General features: G+C 39.0%; 1 protein-coding gene across 3 annotated transcripts in view; it reads left to right on the top strand.

The window, feature by feature from the left end:
* Window positions 1–15,665, top strand: part of LOC100357899 (B cell receptor associated protein 29) — a 69,379-nt gene that overhangs the window by 164 nt on the left and 53,550 nt on the right. For all 3 annotated transcript variants that reach the window (XM_070071152.2, XM_051849693.3, XM_070071151.2), the window contains exons 2-5: window positions 301–410; window positions 4,705–4,805; window positions 8,996–9,146; window positions 10,277–10,412. In XM_070071152.2, the coding sequence (XP_069927253.1) occupies window positions 319–410; window positions 4,705–4,805; window positions 8,996–9,146; window positions 10,277–10,412 (480 nt within the window). In that variant the 5' untranslated portion in view covers window positions 301–318. The remainder of the gene's footprint in view (window positions 1–300; window positions 411–4,704; window positions 4,806–8,995; window positions 9,147–10,276; window positions 10,413–15,665) is intronic.

Below are 15,665 nucleotides of genomic sequence, written 5' to 3'. Positions count from 1 at the left end.
CGCTGGGGCAGGGAGGGCCGGCGGGGCCCGAAGCCGGGCGTTGGCGGCGGGAGGGTGCGGCGCCGCGCAGCTGGCTCGAGGGGAGGCGGTGGGTGCCCGCCGGCCGCCCTCGGCCTCTTGGGGCGGGAAGTGGAGACGCCCGCCTGCCCCCGGCCTGCGCCTGACCCATCCCCGCCCGGCGTCGGCCCTCCAGTCTGGGGAGGCGCAGACACTGGAACTCCGCGAACGCTCCGTCTCCGAGCTCTGTCACCTGGTTTTCTTTCGGAGGAAACAAACTTAAATAAGTGTTTATGTGTTTAGGTGTGAAGAAAAAAAAAAATGACAATCCAGTGGGTGGCGGTTGCAACTTTCCTTTACGCTGAAATAGGACTCATTTTAATCTTCTGTCTGCCTTTCATTCCTCCTCAGAGGTACGGAACCTTCCCGTGGTTGTGTGATTCGCTCCTTTAAACTTTTCTTAGGATTAAAATGTTTTGATAGCTGATTGATGAAAGCACTTTTTTAAAATAATCGCTCCTGAAAAAATCAGGTGGTACAAGCATACAGTGGCGATATTGACATGTACCTTTATATGGAAACACCTTCTGGGTACAGAGAAAATAACTTCTAAATCCCTTTTGGTTGTGTTGGTTACAGATACAGTGAGTAATGGTTATCTTTTTAACACATGTTCTGTCTTGTGCTCAGGTTTTACCTTTGTTTTATTGCCCTGAATTGGAGCAGTGAACTAAATAAATAGTTCAGTGGTGTTTGCAGCGTTGATGCAAAAAATTTTAAAAAAGGGGGGGGGGGATTGGCAACCAAAGCCATTAATAAATTCTTAGTTTAGACCTTACGTAACTGAGAAATAGTTTCACTACTGCTTAATGACAATTTGGCTATTTTTTTATCCCACACAAAATTAATAAGTGTGTGTTAAAAGTACCAGAGCCATATGCTCGTATTAGGATTCATTCGTAGGCCGGCACCATGGCTCACTTGGCTAATCTTCTGCCTGTGGCTCCGGCATCCCAGGTTCTAGTCCCGGTTGGGGCGCCGGATTCTGTCCCGGTTGCTCCTCTTCCAATTCAGCTCTCTGCTGTGGCCCGGGAGGGCAGTGGAGGATGGCCCAAGTGCTTGGGCCCTGCACCCCATGGGAGACCAGGAGGAAACACCTGGCTTCAGATCGGCGCAGTCGCGGCCATTGGAGGGTGAACCAACAGTACAAGGAAGACCTGTCTCTGTCTTTCTCTCTCTCTCTCTCTCTCTCTCTCTCTCACACACACACACACACACACACACACTCTCACTGTCTAACTCTGCCTGTCAAAAAAAAAAAAAAAAAAAGGATTCATTCGTTTGTAAAGGACTTGGCTAAGCTTTGCAGTCCAACCATTTTGCTCATTCTACCCTTGGGTTTTAGGTGTAGGTATTTGGCATAGCAGTAAGAGACCACTTGGGGCTCCCACATGCTGTATCAGAGTGCCTGGGTTGGGATCCTGCCTCCACTTCCAAACCCAGCTTGCTACTTAATGTATACCTGGGAGGTATCAGGTGATGAGATGCTTCAAATGGTGGGATTCCTGCCGGGCATGAAAGAGACCTGGATTGAATTCCTGGTTTTGACTTGGCCTAGCCTTGGTTGTGGACATTTGGGAGGTAGACTCACAGATAGAGTATCTCTCTCTCTTTCTTTACTTCCCAATTAAAATTTAAAAAAAAGTAAAACCTCAGGTTTCCATCCAGAAACGTATGAGTGGCGAAATACATGTGTAATAAAAATGTTGCAACACGTTTGTTCCTACTCATGGCATGAAAGAAAGTCTTTCATAAATGTGATCCTAGAGATAACCCACAAAAGTACTGTAGTACTTTTTCCCAGTGCTGGAAGAAACGAAAGAAGGTCTTAGCTTGATTTGGGATCCAAATAGTCTTTCACAGCCTCAGCTTGCTCCTTACCTGCCTGGCCTTCTGCTTGTTTCTGTCTTTCACTATCACAGGTTCCATTTTTTTCCTTCCTTACTAAAAGGGAGAAAAATTGAATCATATTGTGAGAAGCGATCTTCAAGCTTGTTTTATGCACCCCGTTCCTTCTGTTGATCAAACACTGAGATGCAGAGAAGGGGGTAGGGCCTCAGGTCACTTGGCTGCTGTGCGGCAGACTCCAGACTAGAATCTGGCTTTCATTCCAGTGCTCTTTCTACTCCATCATGTCGCCTCTTGTCATGCTAGTTTAGTTTCAGACCCTCACTCAATAGCACCCCATTTTGCATTTGGTAATATTTGCAGTAGAATTTTACTTATAACAACATCTTATTTATAAGCTTATTTTTATAAATAAGGCTTAAGAATTTGCGAGAAGCAAAAACTTGTGTCAGTTGATGTCTTCTCCATCAAAATGATCCATAAGTTACAGATCAGTCTTTTTCTTCCTGCAAAATATGATCTTTTTTTACCCTTCCTGATCAAGTAGCCATTAGATAGATGTGTATATTTGTGCACATGGTATGTAAACACAGCCTCACGTATGGACACAGGGCAGAAAACACTGGACATGTATACAGAAATCACTGTGTGTATATATATAAAACCATACCCTTCAAAGAGAAGGTTTCTGTGTTTAGTCTGTTCTACTGTAACTCAGTGGTTAAAGGCACACACTTGGAAATCACTACCTGGGTTTATATCCCAATTCTGCATGTTACTAATCTTGGGCCAGTTGCTGACCTTACTGTACTTCCTCATAAGGTAATTGTGATAATTGAAGGAGATAAAAAAAAGTGCTTTGCACCAAAATACAGCAAGGACTTTATTTGCTATTACTAGCTGCTCTTGAACTATAAACTGATAACTTGATTATCTTCTGTCTAGTGTCCTTATTAAATAAGATGAAAATAACTTTTAAAAAAAATATTATTTATTTAAAATGCAGAGTTACAGAAAGAGACACAGAGAGAGAGAAGAGAGCTTCCATCTGCTGATTCACTCCCCAAATGGCCATAACGGCCAGGGCTGGGCCAGGCTGAACCCTGGAGCATGGAGCTTCATCCATGGCTGTTACATGAGTACGGGGAACAAGCACATGGGCTGTCTTCCACCAATTTCCCAGACTATTAGCAGGTTGCTTGATTGGAAGCAGAGCATCCAGGGCCCAAACTGGCACCATTATAGGTTGTGGCATTGCAGGCAATGATTTTACCCATTATGGCACAAAGCCAGCCCCCAAAATAACTTTTTAAAATTACTTACTATAGGGGCCAGTGCTATGGCCTAGTCCAGTAGTGGACCAAGCCTCCCCCTCTAGGGCTGGCATCCCAAATAGGCACCAGTTCACATCGCAGCTGTTCCTCTTCCAGTCCAACTCTTTATGGCCTGGAAAAGCAGTGGAAGATAGCCCGAGTGCTTGGGCACCTGCACTCACGTGGGAGCCTGGGAAAAAACTCCTGGCTTCTAGCTTCGGATCAGCCCAGCTCCAGCTGTTGTAGCCATTTGGGGAGTGAACCAGTGGATGGAACACCTCTCTCTCTTTGTCTTTCTCTGTAGCTCTACCTCTCAAATGAATAGCTAAAACCTTGAAAATAATAGTATGTTTTTCTAATAAAAAAGTTACTTATCATAGCTACAGATTGTTCCCTATGGGGAAGGGTCTCTTATTTACTCTTTTATACTAGACCTAGATCAAGAAGATATTCCCGTTTTCATTTTTTTTTTTGAAATATAAAACTAACAGAATTTGGAAGCATAGATACAAGGAACTGTTTCATCTCTGTCAGTTGCCTTTCCCCACCAACTTCAACTTACTACTTAGAATTGTTTCCAAAGTACATTCGTTCATAATCTCTTATACGCTAAAATGCTTTTTAAAAGTTGTAAGTCAGAATGTTTTAAGTGTTTACCTTTATAAGTATCCTTTGGACTTGATGTATTATTCGTTTAAAATACCTGTGTACAAACTGCTACCTTTCCAGTTGTACAGTGGATTACTCTATCCCTCCTTGCCATTTATAACTCATGTTTTCCTCTAGGTATTTGTCTGCACTGGTCAGTCCACCCCATCTCATTTCCTAAGTTTTCAGATCTTGACCTGGGTGTTAACAACATGAATACACACACACACACACACACACACACACCCCATAGTGTGCCATGCTGCACATTTAGGGTTTGGGTCTTTTTGTTTGTTTTGGCTTTACTGTATTATGTAGTACCTCAGTAATTTTTTAAAAATTCCGTCATGATTAGAGAAAATATTTTCCTTGAAGTAGATATTAAAAGTATGCTAGACAAAATAAATGCAGACAATTGGAGCCCCTATTCCTGAGGTGTTGCAAATGGCTAAACCAGTAAGTAGATCTTTGTTGTTTCTAATTGAGTACTCTTAACTAGGGAGAAGCAGTTATAAAGTAATAGCTCTTAACAACAATATAACATTTAACTATAAAGCTTACCTTGTAAGATTTTATTCAGTATGTTTCCTTTAAAAGTGATTTTTGCTTTGGAATATTTAGGCCACTGACAAAAGGTAATCAGTTGTCACATTATTAAACTTGTAAGAATTATTCTGTATTTCATGAGACATTCTGTGTGATGTCTGAGAATTGGTTGAAAAATTAAATTTTATGTTTCTTTTCATTTATTTTTGGTTACCAAAATGTTACTTCTGTGTTTGGAAAGCATTTTAAAACCTCTGGGTTTGTCATACCTAATAATTGTATTGCTTTACAGATGGCAGAAGATTTTTTCATTTAGTGTCTGGGGAAAAATTGCAACTTTTTGGAACAAGGCTTTCCTTACTATTATAATCCTATTGATTGTTTTATTTCTAGGTAAGTATCAGATCCAATAAGCATTGTTCTAGTTGTTGTTTAATGAATTCTTTGGTTTTTAATTAAGTTGATGTTTACATTTATATACAATTGACTATATAGTATATTGATGTATATAGAGTAGATACTAATACATTATTACACACTTGATGAATGGTACTATTCCATGTACACACAAGTATGCATTTCAGAGAAATATAGTGATTCCTAACCTCTTTTAGATTATTGTAGTATTTAAATGCAAGGGCTGGCATTGTGCACAGCAGATTAAACCACCACCTGTGACACTAGCGTCCTATATCAGAGTGCTGGTTCAAGTCTTCACTACTCCACTTCTGATCAGGCTACCTGCTATACCTGCTAACGTGCCTGGGAAGGCAGCAGAAGATAATGCAAATAGTTGGGTCTCTGCCACCCATGTGGAGACCAGAGTGGAGTTCCTCAGCACCCAGGATCATAGCTGTTAGGGAGACAGACAAAGGAATAGAATCATTATGTTCTCAAAAGGAATCTTAGATGCAGAATGTGGATCTTGATTTGGATTCTGGTTAAAAAAAAAAAAAAATAGCTCAACACAGATTTGGGGACTCCTGCAAAAATACGCATACAGAGTGATTGTTAGATAACATTAGGGAATTTTACTAGCTGTTGGTGTGATAACTTAATTGTTATATAGCAAGAGTCAACAGCCTATGGGCCAGATGCCTGTTTGTGTAAATAAAGTTTTATTGGAATGTAACCACACCTGTTTGTTTACATATCATCTATGGCTCTTGCCACAGGTAACTACAGAATTAAATAATCACAAACATATGGCCTAAAATATTTACTATCTACCCTTTTACAACAAAGCACTTTTTGTGTAGGACTGTGTCCTTAGAATTAGGAGATGCATGCTGAAATACATAGAAGTAAGGTGTCTGGTTCTTTGACTTGATTTTCAAATGGTGTTTTAAAAAAAGTCAAGATAAAGCATATAGGACAGGTTGTTTCCCATCATTGAATCTGTGTGGTAGGTTGAACATCCCTAATCCAAATATTTGAAATCCAAAATCTGAAAATTTTTAAAAAAATTTTGTTTATTTGAGAGTTACATCAGAGAGAGGGAGAGACAGAGACAGATCTTCCATCCGCTGGTACACTCCTCAGATGGTCACAGTGGCCAGAGCTGAGTTGATCAGAAGCCAGGAGCTTCTTTGGGGTCTCCCAACTGGGTGCAGGGGTCCAACACTTAGGCCACCTTCTGCTGCTTTCCCAGGCCATAGCAGAGAGCTGGATCTGAAGGGGAACAGCCGGGACACAAACTGGCACCCATATAAGATGCCAATACCACAGGCAGAGGCTTAGCCTACTGTGCCACAGTGCCAGCCCCCAAAATCTGAAATATTTTCAGCACCAATATGACACAAGTGGAAAATTCCACACCTGACTTCATGTGATCGATCATAGTAAAAAATACAGGCACATTAAAAAATATTGTGTAAAATTACCTTCAAATTATGTGTATAAGTTATATATGAAACAAGTTTGTGTTTGGACTTGGAGCCCATCCCCAAGATTGATCATTATATGTATGCAATTACTCTAGTCCCAACAATTTCAAATAAGGGATTTTCAGCCTGTTCTTTGGCTTTTTAAGCATATATGAAGTTTTTATGACAGTAACTTAGAAATTAAAAGTAGAGAGGCCAGCATTGTGGCATAATTGTTGGGCCGCCACCTGCAATGCTGACGTCCCATATAGGTGCCTGCAAGTCCTTGCTGTTCACCTTCCAATCCAGCTCTCTGCTAATGCACCTGGAAAAGTAGCAGAGGATGGCCCAAGTGCTTGGGCCTCTGCACCCATGTTGGGGACACAGATGAAGCAGCTCGCTCCTGGCCTCACCCTGGCTGAGCCCTCACTGTTGTGGACATTTGGGGAGTGAAACAGTAGATGGAAGGTCTCTCTGTCTTTCCCTCTCTCTCTCTAACTCTGCCTTTCAAATAAAATAAATCTTTAAAGAAAGAGAGAAAGAAAGAAAAAGAAAGGAGGGAGGGAGGGGAGGAAGAAAGGAAGGAATTTAAAAAGGAATTAAAAATAGGGTCTGGCATTGTGCTGCAGGTTAAGCTGCAGCTTGTGACACTGGCATCCCATTTTTAGGCTCTAGTTCGAATTGGGCTGTTCTGCTTCTGATCCAGCTCCCTGCTAATGTGCCTGGGAAAGCAGTGACTGTTGGCCCAAGTACTTAGACTTTTGCCACCCAAGTCGGGGACCAGGATGAAGCTCCAGGCTCCTGGCTTCAGTGTGTCCTAGACCAGTGCAGCCATTTGGGGACTGAACTAGTAGATGAAAGATATCTCTCTCCCTATCTCGTGTCTGTCTGTCTGTCTGTCTGTCTCTATTTTAAATAAATAAATCTTAGTTTTTTTAAAAAGAAGGAAGAAAAATAATGAAAAAGAAGAAATTGAAAGTAGACTTCTATGATTCTCAGCAAACTAGAAATTCCATGAGTCTTCATAATTACCTTGTATGTTTAGAAATAGTAACAGAACTCAGAGATTACCAGATTTGTTCAGAATCACCCAGTTACTTCTTAAAGTACTGTTTCTATAGGGCTTGTTTCCCTTCAGAATTCCCTAATAGCTGTGTTATGGGTTAAGCAGGGACCATAATCACCATATGTGACACTATTTTGTGATAAAATATATTCCATGTTCCAAACCACCCACCTCTGTAATGGAATCCTCTATAAAACTGAGAGTGTCTATTGTGAGAGGATAGACTACTGGTAAAACAGGAAGATAATTGGTAATTGTATCAGAGTATGAATAGGTTTGTGCCTCATTCCAAAATGTTAGTATTTGTTTCATGATTCTAATTGTTACAGATTGAATCTCCAGCTATATACTATATCACAATAAGTGAGTAAAGAACAAGAAGAAAGCAAGTCCAAGCTGTGCCATCAGCTAGCTAAATCACCTTTGGAATGACATTTCATATCTCAGTTTGAGTTATGTGAAATAAAGGGAGAGATGGATATATTCTCTATAGCTCCTACTGTTTCTGCAAGAGTATTGTGATTTTTAGACTCAAAAGTTATCACAAAAGTTTTTACTCAGAGCTGCCACTTACCATGGAAGAGATGGGAGCTACAATCATAATGTATGATTTCATTCATATGAAGTGTCCAGAACAGGCAAATCCATAGTAGCATAAAGTAGACTGGTAGTTGCCAGTTACTGAGGGAAGGAAGGAATGGACAGATTTCCTTGAGGGGTAATGAAAATGTTCTGAAATAAGATAGTAGTGATGACTACACAAGTTTGTGACTATACTAAAAACCACTGTTACACTTTGAATTTTATGATATGTGAGTTCTTTCTCAATACAGCTGTTATTTAAAAATCAAAGTAAAGTAAAATAGGTTTTCTAACTGCCATGCCTTTCCTTGTGTGGCAAGTACTCTTTCCCAGCAGTGCCTATGGTCACAAGAAGGGAGCATGTGCCTCCAGTGGCCTTTGGGATAATCTAAGACAGATGCCTTCCCTAGGATGTACAGGAATCCAGTGACTCAGTTCAGTACATATAGATGCTAATAAACTGATACCCACTTTCTACTGGAAAGAAGTGGTGCTCCTGGATCTGAGACATAACCAGACTGGATACTTCAAAGGGGCAGCTGTCTGAACATTTCTAATGCCATATGCCAGCCCTGGAAGAGATGCCACCATAAGTTAGATCTCATTTAACAAACCTCTAACAGTAGAGATTTCATTGAAAGCAGATATTTCTAAAATCTCAATAATTTGAAGCAATAGTAGATATAATGAAGTGTTAGTACAGTGAGAGAAATAGAATAGTCTCCTGGGATTGACTGTATTGGGATACTACATCTATTATTATCAAGAGTCAATTACTTAGGGCTAGAAAAAGTAAAGGATGACAATTTTTAATATAACTGGAGATAAGAGACAGTACAGTGATGCTAAGTCCTAAAATAAAAATGCTGTGCTCAAGAATTGACCACTATTATCTGTTTACCAAGTGCCTACATTAACCATCGTACCATCGCATGTTTGATAGAGGGCAAGACAGCCCCTAGCTAAAGCCCATTATTAAGAAGTTTGGTCAGTTATTCTAAAACTGCTCACGTTTAATAATTTTAAATTTTTAAAATCTGAAAGTACTGTTTTCTCTTTTCCTGTAATAGATGCTGTGAGAGAAGTACGCAAATACTCCTCTGCTCATGCCGTTGAGAAGGGCTCAACCGTCAAACCTGGGGGCTTTGAACATACACAGATGAAACTTTTTAGGTCTCAAAGAAATCTCTACATTTCTGGATTTTCATTATTTTTTTGGCTGTAAGTAAAAATGTAACAGAAGCACATTAAAAACATGATTTTTTTTCTCATTTTTTCCATTTATACTCATTTTTTCCATATATACATTTTTTCCATCTATAGTTTTATAAACTATATAATATAGTTTTTTTTTAATTAACACTTTCACATCTGGAAAGAACTCAGGTGATACACCCAAATTACAGATAGATAACAGCTTTTATGTTTGTTAATTCCCTAAGATATGAAACCCTCTGGCCCCTGCCTCTCTCGAGAGCCTCCTCTCATACTATTCTCTGAAATATGCAATAAATTCCAGCCACCTGACCTTCTCTACTTATTCATTCATTCTTGCAACAAAGATTTGTTGTCTTCTGCGGTACACCTAGTGCCCTCCCACTGGATGGTCTTCAGACAGGTTACCGCCTCTACCAGAACACTTTGCCCCCTTCTTTACCTGGCTAGCCCTGACTCATCTCTCAGCCTCCTTCTTGGAATAGGCTTCTGTGACCATCACTTCCTGCCCCCAAGCAGATCAGTCTCCTGTTGTCCGCGCTCAAAGACTGTAGCTGTACTTTAATTTCTAGTATCATTCACGGTTTTAATTCGCACTGTTTGACTTGCCTGCAGACAAGAACCCGTACTCCCGTGTCCCCGGTGCCCAGCATAGTGTTCTTAGTTCCTGGGTAAATAGCTGCCAAATGAATAATTGAAAAGATTGCTTACCACCTCCACAATGGAAGTTAGTGTGAGTGAGCAGTTTGTAGGCCTCGCTGACCTCATACAATGGTCTTAAAATCGCAGATTTTGAATGGGGCCACAAAAAGACTTAGGGGCCTTGCCACACTGTCTGAAATTCTGTTTCTGTTCCTCCAGGCTAAAGGCCTCTAAAGCAAGATAATAAGTTCCACTGAACCTGTATTCCAAGTGCTGGTCTTCTAACACATTCCAAAGGGGTGACACACATGTTTGTTTTGACTGGGAGACATGAAATTTAAAAAAGAAAAGCACATGTCCCACTTACATATCACCTCTCTTCCCACACACCTGTAAGGAACAGGGAGTCAAATTTGACAATGGGTATTTGTTTTAAGGTCAAAGCTTTTGATGATTAGTTATACATTATTCTGAAATTTCCTTTTTTTCCTTAGTGTGTTGAGACGTCTGGTTACGCTTATAACTCAGCTGGCAAAGGAACTGTCAAACAAAGGAGTACTTAAAAGTCAAGCAGAAAATACTAACAAGGCTGCCAAAAAATTCATGGAAGAGAATGAGAAACTAAAATGGGTATTTAATTTTCTTTTTAATAGTTTGTGTAGATATTGGTATGTTTAAGAAGTGACATTTTCTCAGAATCAAAACAAGCATGTCATAATTTATAAGCAGAGAATGACAATAAATAACAGTGTTGTTCTATGGAATGATTGTTTCAAAAGTATTTGTACTACCTGGTAGATAGGGTTGTTCCCACAATTTTCCTTTGTAGTAAATTAGTAACATTGGACCTATTTCCTATGATTCCAGGAGAAAACAGTATTCTGAAAATACAAATTTTAGTTCTTTCATTGCCATTGATTTTTACCTGAAGCAAGTGTTTATCATTTTATGGATGTCTCTTTCTTTTTCAATTAATATATTTTTGGTTTTAAGTGATTGGGCATATAGAAAGCAGAGGAAGGTAATTGATGCTAGACCTGTGATTGCACATAGTATTTAAAATCTTGTGATAGTGATTCTGCTGGTATTCCTTCTTTGAGAACTCTATACTATTCTTCCCGCAACATTGAGGGAAAGTACATTTAAAATTTAAGAGTCAAATCTCAAAGCTTGAGTGTTTTTATTTCATAAGAAGCTCTGAAGTTTTGCTAATTCTGCTTCTTATAATAGAGCCATTCAGAAGTGAAACAAGGGCCAGCACTGTAGCTTAGTGGGTAAAGCTGCCACCCAGGGTGCTAACATCTCCAGTGGGTGACAGTTCAAGTCCTAGTTGTTCCACTCCTGATCCAGCTTCCTGGTAGTACACCCAGGAAGTGAGCAGAAGGTGGCTTAGAGGCTTGGGCCCCTGCCATCCACATAGGAGACCTCAGTGGAGTTCTAGGCTCTTGGCTTTGGCCTGGTCCTGCCCTGGCCATTGGGCCTTTGCAAGTATTTGGGGAGTGAACCAGTGGTAAGAAGATATCTCTGTCTCTCTGTGTGTGTCTCTCTATCTTTGTCTCTCCCTCTCTATCTATAACTGACTTTCAAGTGAAAAAATAAGTCTTTTAAAAAAAATAAAAATAATAGATAAGTAAAATAATGCAACAAATTATTTTTCTATTATAAAGAAATGCAAGCATGCATTATATTTTATGTCAAGTTGCAGTTATGTGGAAAGTATTGTGAGAATTTAAATCCTTGTCCAAGTCCCAAAGCCCAGCTTCTTATAGAGAGAACTGTAGGGGCTGGCATTGTGACTAATGTTTAAGCTGCCACTTGCAATGTCAGCATCCCACATCAAGTCCTAGCTCTTCCACTTCTGATCATCCAGCTTCCTGCCGATGTGCCTGGGAAGACAGCAGGAGATGGCCTGAGTAGCTGGGCTCTTGCCACCTGTTGTGGTAGACCCAGATGGAGTTCCTGGCTCCTGGCTTCAGCCTAGCTAATACCCAGCTGTTTTGGCCGTCTGGGGAGTAAACCAATGAGTGGAAGATCGATCTCTCTCTCTCTCTCTCTCTCTCTCTGCCTTTCAAGTAAATAAATCTTTTTTCTTAAGTAGCTTTTATCAAAAAACAAAAAAAAACTATAAGCACCACCTCTTCAATGTTCTGTGTTAGCTATTATGTGGCATAATACAAAGCTTTCTAAAATATTAAAAATAAGGCAAAACTAATTGCAAAAAGTTGTGAATGATGCTACAATATCATAGTCATCTCTTCACAGTCTGTGTTTTACTATTTACAGTATCTGCCATGTTTCTACTACAGGGGAAAAAAGACCTCTTGTCATAAAAACAGAATTCCAAAGTGACTTTGAGTAGATTGTTACCAGTATCTTTTAAGGAAACTTGTGGAGTGTCAGCACCAGTTTATGGATTGCTTTATTTTGTTCTGTTTTGAAAAGACATTGACCTAGCAGTGTATTATAAATGTCCTTGTATACTAAATATAGGTCTTGGAAATCAAGCTGTTGATATTTCTATATTCAAAAGCAGGCAGTAAGTCATTTTTGTTCTTTTTAGAATGCTTCAGCTGCAGTCAGCCTCATTTTGTTTCTTAATGTTACTTCATTTTCCTTCCTTTGATCTCTTCACAATGGCAAAACCAAAAACAGCCCTCAAAGCTTTGATTAATATACGATGACTAAACTCAAAAGCACACAGCCTTGTGTTTATAGAGAGACTTATAATGTACCTAGCTTGATATAAAATTATGTGTATCAGAGTAATGACTACTATGAGGACACTGCTGTTTCTCCTTTTCAGTTATTTTCCTGTTATTCTTCAGCTCTAAGAAAATTCTATAAAGTGTTTTTGTAGTTTTGATACTAAACTTTTCCCATGTACACCATAATATAATGCACTTAAATTCATCCTGTCAAAAAAAAAAAAAAGAAAAGAAAAGAAAAGCACCACCTTCCTGAAAATATTTTTGGAGCTTTTCTTTTGGAATTGTTTTCAGAGCCAGTTAACCCTTGCAAGGAAACTAGTTTGGTGATTACTGATTGCTTTTGTTTTTCTCCCGTTTGACTCTATGTTGTCCTGGTCCGTTGCTCCCCATGCAGCTGTGAGCCTCAGTTGTTCTAGATCATCAGAGGAGGCACAGATTTGCAACAAAGCCAGGACACAGTGAAGAGAAAGTCTCTGAGCTGGCTATAAACACTGTCAGCACCCAGTGTATAATTGACCAATAAACTGACCAATAAAAGCCAGGTGTGAAAATGTCAAAAATAACTTCTATTTTGAGCTACTTTGTGTAGATTTTGAAATATTAGCTAAGGAAGGATAAAGTGACTAGAAACACCTCGTCATTCTCCATCAGAGAGATATTATCTAGTGAAAGCATATTACCTTGAGATCCAAGAGACTCAAGTGCTAATTCCAGCTATTCCCACTGTTAGAGATGTGACCTGTGTCAAGTCAACTCCTATGTTTGGGCCTCAGGGTTTCTTAGCTATAAATAATACTTAGTACTATGCCACGTACTACTTCAGATGCTTTACAGTAAGATAATAACTCTTTCAGTTCTCACAACAGTTTAATGAGATTGGTATTATTGTCTGCATTTTATAGAAGAAGCAGAAGCCCAAAAAGGTTGACTTAAACGCAGTCACTCATCTGTTCAGTGACAGAAGACTGTCTGACTCTTAAGTCCTCCCTCTTAACCACACTGTTTTATGCCCCTAACTCTTGTGCCATCTTATATAGGGACTTGCAATTGGAATCTATGCCCCTTTTCCATTCTGATGTTCAGTTTTTAATAAATGAAATAATTTTGAAAGACCAATTGCCTTTTAATTTAACTGCTTTAAAGTAACAGTGATAGTACTTATTTCTCCCCAATTTTTTTTTTACCAGCCATTTACCAAAGTAGTATAAGGCAGGTAGGACAGTAAACACTTGGATTATTGTATCTGGTAGTTATTCAACTTCAGGTGCCAAGCTCTTGGTCTTTCTCCAGCATGAGATTATACATAATAACTTTGGACGAGTTCACAGGTGCAGTAACAAATGCCTATTTACAAGACCAACACAAATCCAACTTTTCCAAGTCAATGGCATAATAATTCAAGCAGTCACTGTAAACATTCCTGCAATTCAGTGGTTCTCTTCCAATTTGAGCAGTAACTGGAGATTGTATGAACTGAATTCAGTGAAATAACAAAACAGCTTTGAACTTAAAGTGGATAACAAGTTAAAAAACTTGGAGAAGTTTTTTTTTTCTTGTCCTGCTCTTTTAAACAATTTTTTTTAATTTCAGAGGCATGAGCCTTTTTCAGTTTCAGAATATACTTCAGTCCTCCTATTTCCAAAAAGTATTTCTTGAAGTTATATAGTATGTTCATTAGAACTTCAATTCTTCTGAGCTGCCTAGTCTCTGCTTCAAGATAGTACTGTGTTCAGTCTTGTGCGATAGTTTTTATGGCCTTTTTTAATTTCTACTAAATGGAAGTTATCTGACAGTAGAGACTTTGTTTCTCTTACTTTTTTATGCTTAGAGCACCTTGTAGTGTAAAATATCTACATGCAGTCATTGTTCAGTAGAACTTTGTGAGTTTTGTTTGTTGAATATACTATCAACATAAATTATAAAATGAATCACCTGCAGTAATAATTCCTCTCATGTCAGTCTGTTTAAAATTCTCCTCAGTTGCTTTTATTTTTAAAATTTATTTATTTTCTTGAGAGGCATAGTTACAGACAGAGAGGGAGAGACAGAGAGGGAGGTCTTCCATGCCCTAGTTCACTTCCCAAATGGCTGCAGCGGCTGGAGGTGGGCTGATTCAAAGCCAGGGGCCAGGAGCTTCTCCTGGGTCTCCCCTTGGTACAGGGGTCCAAGCACTTGGGCTATCTTCTACTGCTTTCCTAAGCCTTCAACAGTAAGCAGAATCAGAAGTGGAGCAGCCGGGACTCAAACCAGCGCCCATGTGAAATGCTGACAGAGCAGGCAGATGCTTAACCTACTATGCCACAGTACCAGCCCCCTCAGTTGATTTTTTTGCCTGACTATGGAAGCTGTCAGCATCCAGTTGCTGCCACTTGGTTTAGTCAACTGACCCAAGCCACTGTGTACATGTTTTTAAACATTAATTTAGTTTGTCTTTCTTGGTAACTTAAACTCCTAATATTTCATTAACTTGTTAGTTCTAATAATGATGATTGTTTCTATCTAGATATATACATTATGAAGTTGTTTGTTTTTACTCTATGATTTTTTGTTTGTTTTACTATTCAGATCTTAATTTTTATTGCTTGGGAAAGATTATATACATTTTTAACATCAGGATGTGTTTTAAGACATAAAGAGCACTGTAAAGGATTAACTGAATAAAAGTAATTTGGAGACTATTCAGTAAAGAGTAAATGGAATTTTCTAGCCATAAGGTGGCCCTGTCATTTTCAATTTACCTATCTCCCCCCAAACAGTATTATTTTTTGTCTTAAGAATTTGTATAAAAATTGAGTAGACAACTGCAGTTGGAACTTACTGGTTCCCAATTATATAACAATTATATTCTCAGAACTGTTTCTTTAATTTACATCACACAATTAGGGAAGGAAAGATCATATTATTTACCTAACTACTTTTGAGAACATTATTTTAATTGTAGCACAATCCAAAATTGTTATTTTCATTTCAGAGATTTCAACCACAATAAGGAAAAATTTTTTCTGTGTGTTCCAAATACCAGATTTCTGTTAGCAAGAGTACATTGTAGAAAATTATAAAGTCCTGAAAAGGTAAAGAATAAAGTAAATAACTTTTCTCATCCCTTCCATCATGTGAAGGTCCAATAACTGCAAATAGGCTATTCAGTCCATTCCGGTAAAAATGTCTGGCTCTG

This window comes from Oryctolagus cuniculus, chromosome 3 (assembly GCF_051225735.1).
Source record: "Oryctolagus cuniculus isolate XC-2025 breed Fujian yellow rabbit chromosome 3, ASM5122573v1, whole genome shotgun sequence".
NCBI classification, from domain to species: Eukaryota; Metazoa; Chordata; class Mammalia; order Lagomorpha; family Leporidae; genus Oryctolagus; species Oryctolagus cuniculus.
Note: the sequence above shows the minus strand (reverse complement) of the source record. Positions and strands in the feature narration are given on the sequence as shown.